Below are 15,356 nucleotides of genomic sequence, written 5' to 3'. Positions count from 1 at the left end.
TTTATTTATTTGAGGGAGAGGGGAAGAGAGAGAGAAAGCACATGCAGTAGGAGGGGCAGAGAGAGAGGGAGAGAGCATCTTAAGCAGGCTTTGTGCTGAGCAGGGAGCCTGACGTGGGGCTCAGTCTCATGATCCTGAAATCATGACCTGAGCCAAAACCAAGAGTCAGATGCTTAACTGACTGAGCCACCTAGGCGCCCCAAGAATTATTTATTTTATTTTATTAAAAAAATGTTTAATTCCAGGGAGCCTGGGTGGCTCAGTTGATTAGGCGTCTGCTTTTGGCTTAGGTTGTGATCTCAGGGTCCTGGAATCGAGCCCTGCATCAGGCTCCCTGCTCAGCTGGGCACCTGCCTCTCTGTCTCCTTCTGCCAGCTGCTCTCCCTGCTTGTTCTCTCTTTCCTTCTCTGTCAAATAAATAAATAAAATTAAAAAGAATTTAGAAAGTTAGCATTTTATTTTATTTGTTTTTGGTCTAAGCATAGGAGGTAATTATTGTGACCCGGTTTCTGGCATAGTTATAGCAAGTTTTCAGTACTTTCCCCCTGGACTCGACTCTCCCCCACTTTCTCACACAGCCTTCCATCAAATATTTTCCAAGCCTGGACTCTAGTCCAGGGCCTGTGCTAAGTGCTGAAGACAAAAGGTGAGTGAGACGTAGTCTGTGTCTTTGAGGAGTGTATGTTTTGGAAAGAGACACTCCAGAGTCATAGTAATGATGAACAGAGTACTGCAAGCATGTATCTGGGGACAGGTGTCTTCAGTAGGGACTTGTCTCTGCTCTGGGCAAGGCCTAAGGAATCTGACATGCAACTGAATTCTACAAGGATTTGTAGCCTGAAAATTAGATAGTGACATTCTCATCAGTGTGAGCCATTTTCCGAGTCCAAGGGGAATAAGTAATTCGGACCAGAATTTGTCATTTTGGAGCTTATACTGTCACTGGTAAGCGGTGAAAAATTAAAAACCTATTTAATTTTTATTCAGTTTATATATCTATATAACCTGCTTATTATAAGAGACATAGTTTATGAATTGTGCTGATTAACATTTATAAGGGTATTTCATCTTAGGGTTCTGTGAAATCATACCTGTTTTTTTACTTGCAAATGAAGATACACATATACTAGAAAATAAATGTTCTTGAATCTAAGCTTGTACTGTTTTTATTCCTTCTAAAGTGGTGTCAATATCAAAATGCCAATCAACTCCAGTGGACCTGATTGGGTGACTGTGATTCCCAGGAGAATAAAAGGTAAAAAGGAAGGAGCATGATGATTTGTTGTTTTTCTTACTAAATGGGTGAGGCTCTGTGGTTTCACTAATGTTATAAAAACTTTTTTCCTCCTTTTAATATGCCATGGACATTAAATTAGTATGCCATGGATGTACTTCTGGGCACAATTGAAAATACTGAAAGAGCTTTTTGATTAAAATAAATCAGACCTTATGTGTATAATCTTGGGCTTTGCTATTTATACTCCTGTAAAAGTCATCTTCTTCCTCCTTTCCCCTCTCTGATAGGCTCCTCAGGAGCCTTCAGTGCTATACTGTCCAATATGGTAGCTACTTGGCTATTTAAGTTAATGAAATAACTAAATACAAAAATAAAGTCTAAAATTTAGTTCTTAAGTCACACATCTTCAGGAGCCATGTGTAGCTAGTGGCTGACATGTTGAACATTTTATTTTATTTTATTTTTCTAATGATTTTATTTATTTATTTGACAGAGACAGTGAGGGAGGGAACAGAAGCAGGGGGAACAGCAGAGGGAGAGGGAGAAGTAGGCTTCCTGTGGAGCAGGGAGCCTGATGTGGGGCTTGATCCCAGGACCCTGGGATCATGACCTGAGTGGAAGGCAGACGCTTAACGACTGAGCCACCCAGGCGCCCCTTGGACAGCATTTTTGATAAAATGTATCCATTATTGCAGAAGTTCTGTCAAATATCGGTGCACTAGAGATACTCAAGAATGTGTATAAAATTGTCATAGGAATTTTTGAAATCAGAAGCATTGGGTTAGTTAATGGCAGTTTTCTCAAAGTGTGATCTCTGTGTTAGCAGCATTGGCATTCATGCGGACTTGCTAGAACTGCAGATTCTCAGGTCTTATCTCAGGCTACTGAATCAGAAACTCTGGGGCATGGGACCCAGGAATCTGTGTTTTAACCTTCTAGGTGACTTTGATGCATTGGTATGGGATATTAAAAGTAAGACAGTGAAATTCTGGAGTAAATGTATATATTCTAGTTTTTTTGCAGAGTAGATGTAAATAGCTATGGTGACTTTTAGGAAAAAAGGATGAATATTATTAAGGAAGCTTATGCAGATGGTAGGCGAAGTCCTTTTAGCTGCTGAAAGCATATATGTATAGTCCCCCATACACAGATATTGCAAACACTGATGCCACAGGGCCTGGGTATATAATACATGTGAATCTAGTCATATATGAAACATCATCAGTGGAAATATTTTTATTTGCCTGGGTCTCCCCCTCCGTATTATCCCCTGCAGTCCTGCACTCCTCATACTCGTGTCCAACACCTCAGGAGGCCCCGTTCCACTACCACATCTACTTTTCTCTGCCACAGTCTCAACCTTCTGCCTAGCCTGCCTTGTCCCTGGGTGTCTAATGGGATAGTCAATGAGTGGAGCTTTGGATGGTTTATGTGCACCTGACAGGTCTTGGTGTTCAGCCAAGAAGTGGTTGTAGGTTTGTGATGTACTGTTCTGTTTAGAGAAAAGACAGATTTAGTAACCAGTGAGACTTCTGATGGATTTTTATTTTTATTTATTTATTTTTGAGATTTTATTTATTTACTAGAGAGAGATAATGAGTGTGGGAAAGGGCAGAAGGAGAGAGACAAGTAAACTCCTTGTTGAGCAGGGAGCCCTTTGCTGGGCTGGGTCCCAGGTCCCTGAGATCATGACCTGAGCTGAAGTCAATCACTTGATGGATTTTTTTTTTTTTTCCCCAGAAGGGAAATCTTTTTTTTTTTTTTTTTTTTTTAGATTTTATTTATTTGTCAGAGAGAGGGAGAAAGCACAAGCAGGGACAGTGACATACAAAGGGAGAAGCAGGTTCCCCGCTGAACAGGGAGCCCAGTGTGGGACTCGATCCCAGGACCCTGGGATCATGACCAGAGCTGAAGGCAGATGTTAAACTGATTGAGCCACATAGGCATCCCATCCCCTTGATGGATTTTTAGAGGAGGAAAGGAACCATGAATCAATAGGAGCATAATAGCCTGGCTTTGAGAAGACCATCTCAGAGCTGGAACATAATTGGAGAGAAAAGAGAAGGGCAATTGCTTTATATAATTAGACCCAGTTTAGGAGAACTTCACTGCAGTTCACACTTATTACCAGCAGGGTGCACTCAAAGACCCTAAGCCATGGGCTCGCATCCTTCTCTTCCTCCCTCTTTATCTTCCTCCCTTCTTCCTTCCTTCCTCTTTTTTTTTTTAACACTGTTTTTTTGGTTTTTAGACTTACATATGAGTTACAGAAATAGTACAAAGTTCCTGTTTAGCCTACACCCAGCTACCCCTTATGCTAACATCTTATATAACCACATAATACTTTGAAAACTAAGATTTTAACATCAGTACAATATTATTAACTACACTGTAGGGTTTGTTTAGATTTCATCAGTTTTTCCACTCATGTCCTTTTTCTGTTCCAGAATCCAGTGCAGGATCCCACATTGCATTTAGTCACCGTGTTTCCTTAGTCTTCCCTCTATGACATTATCTTAGGTGACTCTTAACTTTGAAGAGCATTGGTCAGATATTCTTTAGAATGTTTCTAGCTTTGGATTTGTCTAATGTTTTCTAATGATTGGAGTGAGACCATGCATTTTTGGAAGAACAGAACAGAAATGATGCTGTGTCCTTTTAGGAAAGTACATGATGTTGATAGGTATTGTTAACGGTGTTACCTTTGATCACTAGGTTCACATGGTGTCTGCCAGGGTTCTCTCCTCTCTATATTTATTCTGTATTCTGGAGAGATGCTTTGAGACGGTGGAAGACTGAATAATGGCCCCAAAGATATCCAGATCTTAGTCTTTCAAATTTGTGAATGTTGCTGTATATGGATGGTAAAGGAAACTTTGCATATGTGATTAAGTTAAGGGTCTAGAAATGGGGAGAGATTATCTGGATAATCTGAGTGTCCCCTAAATGCAACCACAAGTGTCCTTTTAAGAGGGAGGCAGAGGGAGATTTCATACAGAAGCAGAAGGCTGTGTGACAACAGAAGCAGGGAGAGACTTGAAGATGCCGAGCTGCTGGCTTAACATGTGGAGAAAGGGGCTATGAGCCAGAGAACACAGCCCTACAAGAGGCAAGGAGACAAATTGCTCCCTAGCTCCTCCCGAGAGAGCATGGCCTTACTGAGACCTTGGTTTTGGCCCAGTTATATGGAATTTGGACTTCTGGCCTCCAAAATGGAAAGAGAATAAATTTGTGTTGTTTTAAGCTACTAAATATGTGGTAACTTGCTGTAGTAGCCACAGGAAACTACTCTCCAGATGTCTCTATATTAAAACAGGATGTAAACGTCCTGTTTCTGCTTACACTTTCACCCACTAATTTTTACATTCATTAGTAGATCTTGCCAGCAGCAATTATTTCTGTAGTATGTAATCCTCATTTTTTAATCTCTCATTCCTAAGACAGTTATTAATTGGAATTTTTCCGTAAGAAAGAGTTGTCCCCTTTTTCCTGTTTGTTTAATTATGCCATTACAGGCTTATGACTCATGATTATTTATTTCATTCTTTAGGTTATTACTTAATTCACTTGTTATTTGTTTTGTTGCTCTAATTGCTCCGGTTTTGGCAATTGGGAACTTCTTCCATTAGGCTCCTGTGCCCCTTTGACATGCTGTCATTCCCTGCCCCCCCCCCCCTTCCAGTGTAAGCACTTCCTTATTTTCTGGCCCCACAAGATATTTCAGATCCATCTTGTATTTTCTTTGCCCTGGCCTTGGAAATGTTTATAGTCTTTCTACTTTTATTATTTTACTTATGAATCCTGTTTTTCGAAGGCTTTTTTTCCTTACCAGCTTTTAAAATGTATTAGTTAACTTATTTTCCTACAAGTTAAAATTATTCTAAGAAGCATATTTAGTCTGCTGAATTGTTCAAAATTACCTGTCTACCCCCAAGCATAGGTATAATTCTAGTCAAATTAAGGAACCATAGGGACAAGATCTGGTTTCTGACAGGCTTTCCCAGTGTCAGAATTGCTGTTGACTTTTCATTAACACCTGTACTGTGGTCCCTAGACTATCATAGCCTAATAAAAGCCTTCATGGCTTCTAACATCACCAACTAAACTAGAGCTCATTTTTGGGGGAGCTTACTGGGAGTTTGGGATAAAACTAGATCAAATAGAACAAACACTCACATCTTTGTAGCCCTTTGCTATTTTATCTTTTGAGGGGTATCTTACAGACAGTAGAATGCATGGATTGTAAATATATAGTACAATGGAAATTTACATTTATATCTGTCTTTGTAGCTGTGGTAGTTCACTTCTAAGATGACTCCCAGGGACCCATGCCCATATATAATTCTTTTTCTCTTGAGTGTGGAAAGGACCTGAAAATATGATGGGATATCACTCCCATGATCTGATTATGTAACAAAGTTGACTTTTAAAAAATATGCTATCCTAGGTAAACCTGACTTAATTGGATAAGCCCTCAACAGGAACCAGGTTCTTCTTGAAGAGACTTGAAGTGTGAGAAGGCTTCCATGTAAGGGAGATACTTTGTTACTGAGTCTAAAGGTGGAGGGGACCATGTGACCACAAAGGTAGGCAGGTTCTAGGAACTGAAGGGCATTCCCTGATTGATGATCACCAAGGAAACAAGAAACTCAGTCTTATAACCACAAGAAACTGAATCTGGCCAACAACTGTTTTTTTTATTTTTTATTTTTTTAATTAACACATAATGTATTATTTATTTCAGGGGTACAGGTCTGTGAATCATCAGTCTTACACAATTAAGAGCACTCATTGTAGCACATACCCTTCCCAGTGTCGATATCCCAGCCACCCTATCCCTCCCTCCTACCCCCCAACAACCCTCAGTTTGTTTCCTGAGATTAAGAGTCTCTTACAGTTTGTTTCCCTCCCCGGTCCTATCTTGTTTCATTTTTTCCTTCCTTAGCCCCCACAACCCCTCACCCTGCATCTTACATTCCTCATATCAGAAAGCTCATATGATAATTGTCTTTCTCTGATTGACTTACTTCACTTAACATAATACCCTCTAGTTCCATCCACATCATTGCAAATGGCAAGCTTTCATTTTATTTGATAGCTGCATAGTATCCCATTTTATATATATATATATATATATATATATATATACACACACACACACACACACATACATACACACACACACTGTATCTTCTGTATCTGTTCGTCTGTTGATGGACATCTAGGTTCTTTCCATAGTTTTGGCCAAAAATTTGAATGAGCCTGGAAGCAGATTTCTCTCATCTTCGGAAAGGAGCACAGCCCTGCTGACAGCTTGATTTCACCCTGTGAGACTCTGAGAATCCTGCTGTGCCTTGCCTTGGACTCTTGACAGAACTCTTGATAATAAATGTCCCTTGTTTTTGAGCTGCTTAAGTTTGTGGTGGTTTGTTACACAGCAATAGAAAATGAATTGAGTGTAACTACCACCCACATGAAGATACAGAATGTTTAGTACATATAGAATATTTCCAACATTCCAGTGTTCCCTGTATTTAGAAATGATTGAGACTACTAATACTACTATAGTATTAGACTTTGATGACAGCCCTTCAAAACAACTAGTAATTAACCATTTTGTAGATAATGAGACCAAGTTCCAGAGACTCATTCAGTTTGACATCTACTTTGTGTCCGATGCTAGACCAGACTCTGAGAGATGTTAGACCAGACTCTGAGAATACAGGGGATTAAGAAGATGAGAGTTTAAGTGATTTCTGGGGTCTCACATTGGGGAGATGGAGCCACACATAAACCAGAGCCTCTGACTCAGGTCTGGCCCCTTTTCTGTGTCTCTTAACCCTGCTTGGAGGTGTGGTGGAGGACATCTTGCTGTTAGGGTTTGTCTGCAGTAGTGGAATCCATCAACTCTCTAAGATCTAAATGCATCCAAACGATGGAGTGAATGATGAAACACTGTTGGATGTTGGTGAAAACCAGACTGGTGCTGTAATGGATGACACGTCAATCTGATGTTGATGTGGTAGCGTAGCAAATTGGACAAAACTATTTTGAAGACAAGAGCTTTCCAGTTGTTGGAAAAAATACTTCCTACAGAATACATTTTATTTGGCTAACTTAGAAAATCAAAGGGCTCATATCCTCCATGTACAATCTAACTAACTGATATCATTTGGGGGTAGGAAGCCCACCCCCACAACTCTATCCGTAGTGTAATATATGCCTTTGTAAACAGTATAGCCCTGACCACTAGCTGTCCCTATAACTCTTTGAGAAACTTTGGCAAGTCACTCTGTGACATACTTTCTTCACCTTTAAAAGATATTTAGACTAGCTATTATTTGAAGTCCTTTTCAACATTCTTTAAGTATGTAGGTATTTCTACCTATACCTACTTATAGCTTTCCTCTATAAAATGCTTAGCTTTTGGAGGACTAAAGTATAAAGAAAAAAAATTAAATTCCCAGGATTTTCTAGGGGGACTCAAGGGTAAAGTCACACTCAAGCTACAGTAATGACTGTGTAGCCAGGACCTTCTCACAGTCCCAGCACTTGACAGGGTATCCCTAAACAGCTCCACACATGACGTCCTCATTTCTTGTCTCCCTGAGATGGCACCCTAGTGTTCCTGTGCCCACTGTGTTCCCTAATGCAAGGAATTGTTTGATTCTTTTTCTTCTCTGTCTTGTCTTGTTTTTCCTCTCATGAACTGTACATTCTCCTTTGGCCTACCTTTTCCTTTTCTTTGTTCTGTAGGTAATTCCATGCTGAAAAATTAAGGGACTTGTGCATAACATGTACTTACACACACCTCCCACCCTTAATTCATACTGTATCTCTCACCCAGCTCTTTCTAGATAGTTTAGGGAATTTTTTTTTTTTCTCTGCATTTTCTCTCTCATTTTGTCTCATTTGTGGCCCAAATAGCCCTCATTTTGGCTAATGAATGACATGGTATGACACCCTTTGGAGGAAAAGATAAGCTACGGGTTTTAAAAAGAAGCCAATACTGTTTAGAAAAGCAGGGACCTTACTTGCAAGTAATCAAAACTATCCCTTCTGATTTTGCATAAAGATCTTCTCTGTCTTTATAACGACCTCCAGGAAAACTTCTTCCTTCATCGTCAGTATTTAAGATAACTGTAAAATTAAGTAATAAGTTATTTTTGTTTTAAAATTACTTAAAGATTTAATTTATTTATTTGTCAGAGATTGAGAGAGAGCACACAAGCAGGGGGAGCAGCAGGCATAGGGAGAAGCAGACTCCCCACTGAGCAAGGAGCCTGATGTGGGACTCCATCCCAGGACCCTGGGACCATGACCTGAGCCAAAGGCAGATGCTTAACCAACTGAGCCACCCAGGCATCCCAAAATTACTTTTATTCCACATGCATAGTACATTAGGGTTATATATTCAATTTTAGAGACTTTCATATTTTATGTGAAAATTTTGAGATCCAAGAAATGCTGACTTTGAAACAACTTATAGCTGTCCCTATAGCTTATTAAAGTCTTATTAAATAGGAAAGTCTTATTAAAATAGGAAAGTTGTTGGGATGCCTGGGTGGCTCAGTGGATTAAGCATCTGCCTTCAGCTCATGTTATGATCTCAGGGTCCTGGGATCGAGCCTCACATCAGGCTCCCTGCTCAGCAGAGTTTGCTTCTCCCTTTCTTTCTCCTTCTGCTTCTCCCCTCTGCTCCTGCTCTCTCACAAATGAATAAATAAAATCTTAAAAAAAAAAAAAAAAAGGAAATGTGTTTGTCTTAGCTGACCATAAGAGGGCAATGTAGGTTCATGTGTTTTACTTTAAAAATATGCTCTGTTATCTAGTGCTGTATGTGTAAAGAATTAATGGCAGGTTCAGTAATTGATTTGCTTTGCTTGACTTAACTCTGGTAATAAATATTTGAATGGAAATGGTAATTGTTTCTTGTGTGATGTATGCTTTTCTTTATAACATGTATTTGACATAGAATAGCCAAGTCTCCTAAATTAACCATGGTAAAAATGGTAACTTCAAAATCACTCTTGATTCCCAGTCTAGTAAATGTTTTCTTTGGGCCCCAGGTGTCTTCTCTAGAGCTCTCCGCCTTTGTAAGCTTGACGTGCTGATGTAATGAGGGAGCTTTGGGCAGGGTGTGGTAACATAGTAAAGCCACACTTTGTGACATGGGGAGAAATTGTTTTTGAATAAGCCAGATATATATTTACCCCCCCATTTTTCCTTTGACAATCATATTCTCCAAGTAAAGTTTTTATTTTCCTCCCTCCCTCTCTCTCTCTCTTTCTTTCTTTCTTATAAAGTTTAAAAAAAAAAAATGCTGTTTACCTTTCTGCTTAGGCCCTGAACCTTCAAAGAATTAGCAGCTGCCTAATTTAAAAGATGAAATTTGCACTATCTCTCACATAGGGCATCTTCTTTGAAGAGAATAAAACCAAAATAATTTTGTGTAATATGAATAATATCAATATGATAAACTGAAAATAGCCACAAATACTGGACTCATAGTTAAATTGCTGAGTCATATAAACATTTGGATTTCAAATTGTGGTTTAACAGGTGAGACTGCAGAATTACTGGATTATGATAAGGTTGGAGACTTGGGGTGTGTAAGGAAGTGATGTCAAGTAATTGGTGGTTTTTGAAGATTGTAGATTCGAATAAGTGTTGGAAATGAATAAGTGTACAGCTTCAGGAAGAAAGCCAAACAGAAAATAGCTGCCATCTACAGCCATCTTCTTTTGAGTGGTGATGTAGCACGGTGGTTAGAACGTGGGCTCTGGGGCTCACCAGCCTGGATCAGGTCTTGGCTTTGCCACTTATGAGCTCTGGGTCTAGGTCAAGTCACTTAGCTGTTTTGAAAGGTAGGGGTAACAATAGCACCTACCTCTTAAAGGGTTATCATGAGCATCGAATGAGATAATATGTTTAATTGCAGAGTAAACTCACAAGAAATATTCGCCCTCCCAGTCTGTTTATTTTGAAGCATGTAAAGTGTGTTGTTTCTGCAGAAGCATTTTCCAAGGGAGGTGTTAGGGCAGAAGGATGTTGACTCTTTCTCTGAAACATGTGCTGGCACTTGTGTCATCATGTGTAGTGAGTACACATGGCTGCTCCATTTTATCTTATTTTACAAAGATTTTATTTATTTATTTGTCAGAGAAGGGGAGAGAGAGAAAGAGAGCGCACAAGCAGGGGGAGCAGCAGGCAGAGGGAGAAGCAGGCTTCCCACAGAGCAGGGAGTCTGATGTGGGACTTGATCCCAGGACCCCAGATCATGACCTGAGCAAAAGGCAGACAATAAAGTGACTGAGCCACCCAGGCACCCGTGCTGCTGCATGTTAAATACTGTTCATTGTGCAAAAAGACCTTCTGAGCCTTCTGTGTTCTGGGGAATAATTCCTTAGAGTATGTAGATTTGGTTTGTTCTCTGTATTAAGTGGTGGTTTTCTGAATTCATATTTGATTATAGGACCCATAGGTTAAAACTTCCCTTTTAATAGGCTGAGCAAAAGACTGATCTAGCTATACAAATGTAAAATATAAATTTAAGGTTGACTTACCTCATAGCCTTTTGTATGAGAAACTTAGTCTGGGATAATACTGGACAGTATTTATATCTACACATTTCCATGGTATTTGCCTGCTTTTATTTTTGGCTTTGATAGAAACATGCATAATCAGAGGGGAATGCTCAAGGTCCCCTTTTCCCCTTCTGTCCACCAATACCCTCACACACATTTCAGATCTTCCTATTTTTGTGCAAAGGAGAACCTTTCGTAGCAAGGGGAAAGTCTGGGATTTCTCTGAGTTGTGATGACAGGAAATCTTACCCATATACAAGCCGGCTAACAAATATAGGGACATAATTTTGTTTCTTGGAGCATTTTCCATGTAGAGTTTGCTGGAGGAGACTTTCAGAATATCTTATTTTTTCCTTTTTCTTTTCAGAAACTAACAATCTAGAAATATCACAAGGCTCAGGAACTTTTCCTTCTGGATATTATTACAAAGATCAGTGGAGGCCCAGAAAGTTTAAGATGCGCCAGTTTAATGACCCTGACAACATCACAGCATGCTTACAAAGAAAAGTGGTGTACTTATTTGGAGATTCAACAATCAGGCAATGGTTTGAATACCTTACTACGTTTGTTCCAGGTTGGTACTTTACATTTTGTTTTACAACTCTTTTCCACATGCCCAGAATCAGCTTGCTTCGCTCCAGTGCCCGAGGAAGAGCACCAACCAAGGAAGTAGTTATTTCTCTGTAGGACTAAAGAGCTATCCTAACCCTGAAGAGCTGTGTGATGGTTTCTGATCCATGGTGGGGTTGACGTATTGATGGAAGCACTGGGTCCTTGGTGAAGTTTCATACCACTGATTAGCTGTGTGATCTTGGACATATTATTGACTTAATGAAGGACTTCTCCGTCCTTCATTTCTTCACGCATGCAATGAGGCAGCAGGACGGTGTTACCCTACAGCAGACCTTTACTTTTGCTGTTCTGGGCTCTACAACAGAAGTGGACATTTCCAATTGTTTCTCTCCTAGTTGTTTGGTCAGACTCCAAGTTTGTAATAGATTTCACTGGAAGGAAGCAGACAAACTGACTATGGTCCATTTTAATGCATCCATTCAGCAAAACCTTTCCAGTGTCGTCCGTTGGGCATACCATTGGTATGATTCTGAGATGAGCGGGCTCCTACTGAGGGAGTCTTGATCAGTCCCAGCATTTTTAGCTTCCCGATTTCACTGCTGGGCTCTCGGGGTGCTATCCAGACTCAGAATAAAACCCCACTCACCGGAGAGCCATCCTTTATTCAAGGGCCTTTTCCTCCTCGTGGAATGTGTGTGGATGGGGTTAGGAGAGATGAGTGCCAGGTAACAGCACTAAAGACCCTGCTTACAATTTAGAGAGCTGACAAGTAATTCTGTGGGAACTATTTTTGAGGGCTGTGTATGGCAGGGCTTTCCACAAAGAACAGTCCCCTAGTTTTGTTGTGAGTTGTTGTTGGTATTTTTTTCATATTTTTTTTTTTTTACATCAACGTAGTTTCAGACTTAATTTTTAGAAGGAAAGGAAGAAGTAGATCTGATCCCCAAAAGTAGAAAGTTAATTCCAGTTTTCGTTTTGCTTGTTTTTTTGAAATAGGCATAGCCGACTTTAGTCAATAAAGCATGAATTAAAAACTAGAAAAAGAGATATAATTTGTATGGCATAATGCTAAACATGTTTTGCTGCTGGCTAGGCAGATTCCTCCAAGAATCTGTAGTTGTTTGTTTCTTAAGTTATAATGACGTAGCTCATTATTTCCTTTCATCGGAGTGATCACATTGAGTGTCTTGTTTTCCACCATATCCTTTGCAGACAGATTTTCACCTGATAAAGCCTTGTGTCAGTGCTTGATCTTAATCAAAAGAAAAAATGGTAGCTTGAGTTTATTCAACTTAAGTGGGGCCAAATGCTAAGTAGTAATGAATCGAGTAGGAAAATCTAAAAGAGGAGCCTGAGACTGCAGGAGAGAAAAGTGACACCTTTAACCTGTAAGAAGAATGTACACCAATTATAGTGTGATGTTACTTCTTCAGAATTGACTGTGTACCTCTGGAGATCAAGGACTGTTGACTTACCCATCTGATCCTTGCTGGCTTATGGCACTGAATAGGTACTCAGAAGTGCTAATTGACTTGGGTTGCCAGAAGTTATTTAGTCTGTTCTCTGAAAGGCACTTGTAGGAGCATTTAAGTATATGAGACAGGTCCTCTTCCCTTAGGGGCTTATGTTAAGTGATGAATTGTATAGACAGAGTTTTTTAGGGTTAACAAAAGAGAAATAATCACTGATTCCTAGGACCTTCAGAAGATCTCAGAGGAGCTAAACTTTGAAACACCACTTAGATAATGGGGAGGAAGAAGGGAATTCTAACTTGTACAGCTGTCTCTGTTATTCTTGTGACAGAGATAGACATTCTCTAAGATATTAATATGATTTTCCATCCATAGGGTGAAATAGAAAGTTAAAAGAAACAGGGTTGCTCCTTTCTTTCATGTATTGCAAAAAGAGGTATTTGGTTACTATTATATGTTCTTAAAAAAGCAGAAGTTAGAGCCCTTGTCCTAGAAGAAACAGTATTTGTCCATTAGAAGAATAATGTGTAAATGCCAAGTTGATTTTTAAGATATTCAACAGTCGGTGCAAACAGGAAGATATCTTGGCCTACTGGTTAGAGGTAAAGAGGTTATTTTGCTTCTGAGGTTTACAGACATAGGTATCACTGATAGTTTAAATAATAAATATGTTAGACTAAAGGTCTATTGAGGCCAGTGAAATAATTATTCCCTTTACACTTGTACTTTTTTGTTATGCTTTTATTTAAGAAAAAGTTCTTTTAAGCTGCTAAGTATAGAATGATCATAATATATGTGCTTGGTTTTATGAATTTGAGTTTTATGAATTTGAGTTTTCCTTGTTTCAGATTTAGTGGAGTTTAACTTGGGTAGTCCCAAGAATGTGGGTCCTTTCCTCGCGGTGGACCAGAAGCACAACATCCTGCTCAAATATCGCTGCCATGGTCCACCCATCCGTTTTACAACTGTCTTTAGCAATGAGCTCCATTATGTGGCCAATGAGCTGAATGGCATCGTGGGAGGGAAGAACACCGTGGTTGCCATAGCTATATGGTCTCATTTCAGCACCTTCCCCTTGGAAGTGTACATCCGGCGGCTCAGGAATATCCGTCGAGCCGTGGTCCAGCTCCTGGATCGAAGCCCTAAGACCGTGGTAGTCATCCGAACAGCCAACGCCCAAGAGCTGGGGCCCGAGGTGAGCCTCTTCAACAGTGACTGGTACAACTTTCAGCTGGACACCATCCTCCGGAAGATGTTCTCAGGGGTTGGAGTGTATCTCGTTGATGCCTGGGAGATGACCTTGGCTCATTATTTACCCCACAAGCTACATCCAGATGAAGTTATTGTGAAGAACCAACTAGACATGTTCTTGTCCTTTGTGTGCCCTGAGGAGACCTAGCCCGCCCTGGAGGGGACTGGAGGAATCACATTACCTGTGTTACAGGAAGTTTATGGCTGGCCCCATGGAGACATACCTGCTAGTGACATGTACAAAATTTCAAAAGGAACTGGACTTTATATGAGACTTCTAAGGAGCTTAGAAAATGCAGGTTGCATTTATATCTACCTACAGGATTTTTTTCCAATCTTTACATAGCCATTGGAGAATCATTATTAACAACATCTACGCACTGTATTCCTCTTGTAACCAAAGATGCTAATGAGTGTATTTGAATTAGCCTCTCCTGAGAGGGGAGAGTACTACGCTAAAAACTGTGAGACGTATTCTGACCTAAATGGTTGGTAGTGAAATGTTTGTAGCTTATCTGGTAAAGGAGAGTGAGCTTATCTGTATGAACAGCACAGTTGGTCCATCTTTGGTGGGATGAACTAATGAGGCTTCTGGTCAGTGCCTCCTGTAACACACTGAAAACTGCTGTGTCTTGGGAGTTCCTCTTGATGATCCACCTCTTCTGAGTTGCTTTTCAGGCTGGAATCCTTGCTCAGATTTTTCTAGTGAGAATATTTACAATATTCTGCATTTATCTAGAAAAGAAGCAAAAGGAAAGTATGAAAACAGTACACAAAATCTGTGTGTTGAATTGATACTTGCACTGGGGGGTTGTTACTTATTTCAGCTGAATTTTACATGATGAATACTTTAAAATAATCACTTTTGGAACTGGAAGGGGGAATCTATAAATGGAAATTTATTTTTGTGTTTTGAAGTTTGAGGGTTTTAAGAACTGCATTTTATGTAAAGATTGTTTATTATAAAGTTGTAGAAGTTACTTGCATCAATTTCAAGTGTTTCTTTTTTGGTTGTTATTTTGAATTACATACCAACATTAGAAATTAAAATCTAATTAGAATCTAAAGTTCCATATTGAGATCTAGAACAGGTTTTATTGATTTGAATGTAAGGTACATACATTCTCTCATGCTTGGAAGTAAAAAGCTGCTATTCCTACTGCTATCCTAAAATAATTGAATTATTGACTTTACTTGACTGTCTTTACCTTATTAATTTAGATGAGTTTAGGTTAA

General features: G+C 39.6%; 1 protein-coding gene across 4 annotated transcripts in view; it reads left to right on the top strand.

Annotated features, from left to right (window-relative positions):
• The window catches only part of LOC111147408 (neurexophilin and PC-esterase domain family member 3), a 45,087-nt gene extending 29,987 nt beyond the window's left edge, over nucleotides 1-15,100 (top strand). For all 4 annotated transcript variants that reach the window (XM_022503418.1, XM_022503425.1, XM_022503437.1 and 1 more), the window contains 3 exons: nucleotides 1,182-1,255; nucleotides 11,192-11,398; nucleotides 13,718-15,100. In XM_022503418.1, coding sequence (XP_022359126.1) covers nucleotides 1,182-1,255; nucleotides 11,192-11,398; nucleotides 13,718-14,268 — 832 coding nt within the window. In that variant the 3' untranslated portion in view covers nucleotides 14,269-15,100. The remainder of the gene's footprint in view (nucleotides 1-1,181; nucleotides 1,256-11,191; nucleotides 11,399-13,717) is intronic.
• The last annotated feature ends 256 nt before the right edge of the window (nucleotides 15,101-15,356 follow it).

The sequence above is a fragment of the Enhydra lutris genome, unplaced genomic scaffold (genome assembly GCF_002288905.1).
Source record: "Enhydra lutris kenyoni isolate GAN:26980312 unplaced genomic scaffold, ASM228890v2 scaffoldscaffold2, whole genome shotgun sequence".
Lineage (NCBI taxonomy): Eukaryota > Metazoa > Chordata > Mammalia > Carnivora > Mustelidae > Enhydra > Enhydra lutris.
This window is presented reverse-complemented; position numbering and strand designations above follow the sequence as displayed.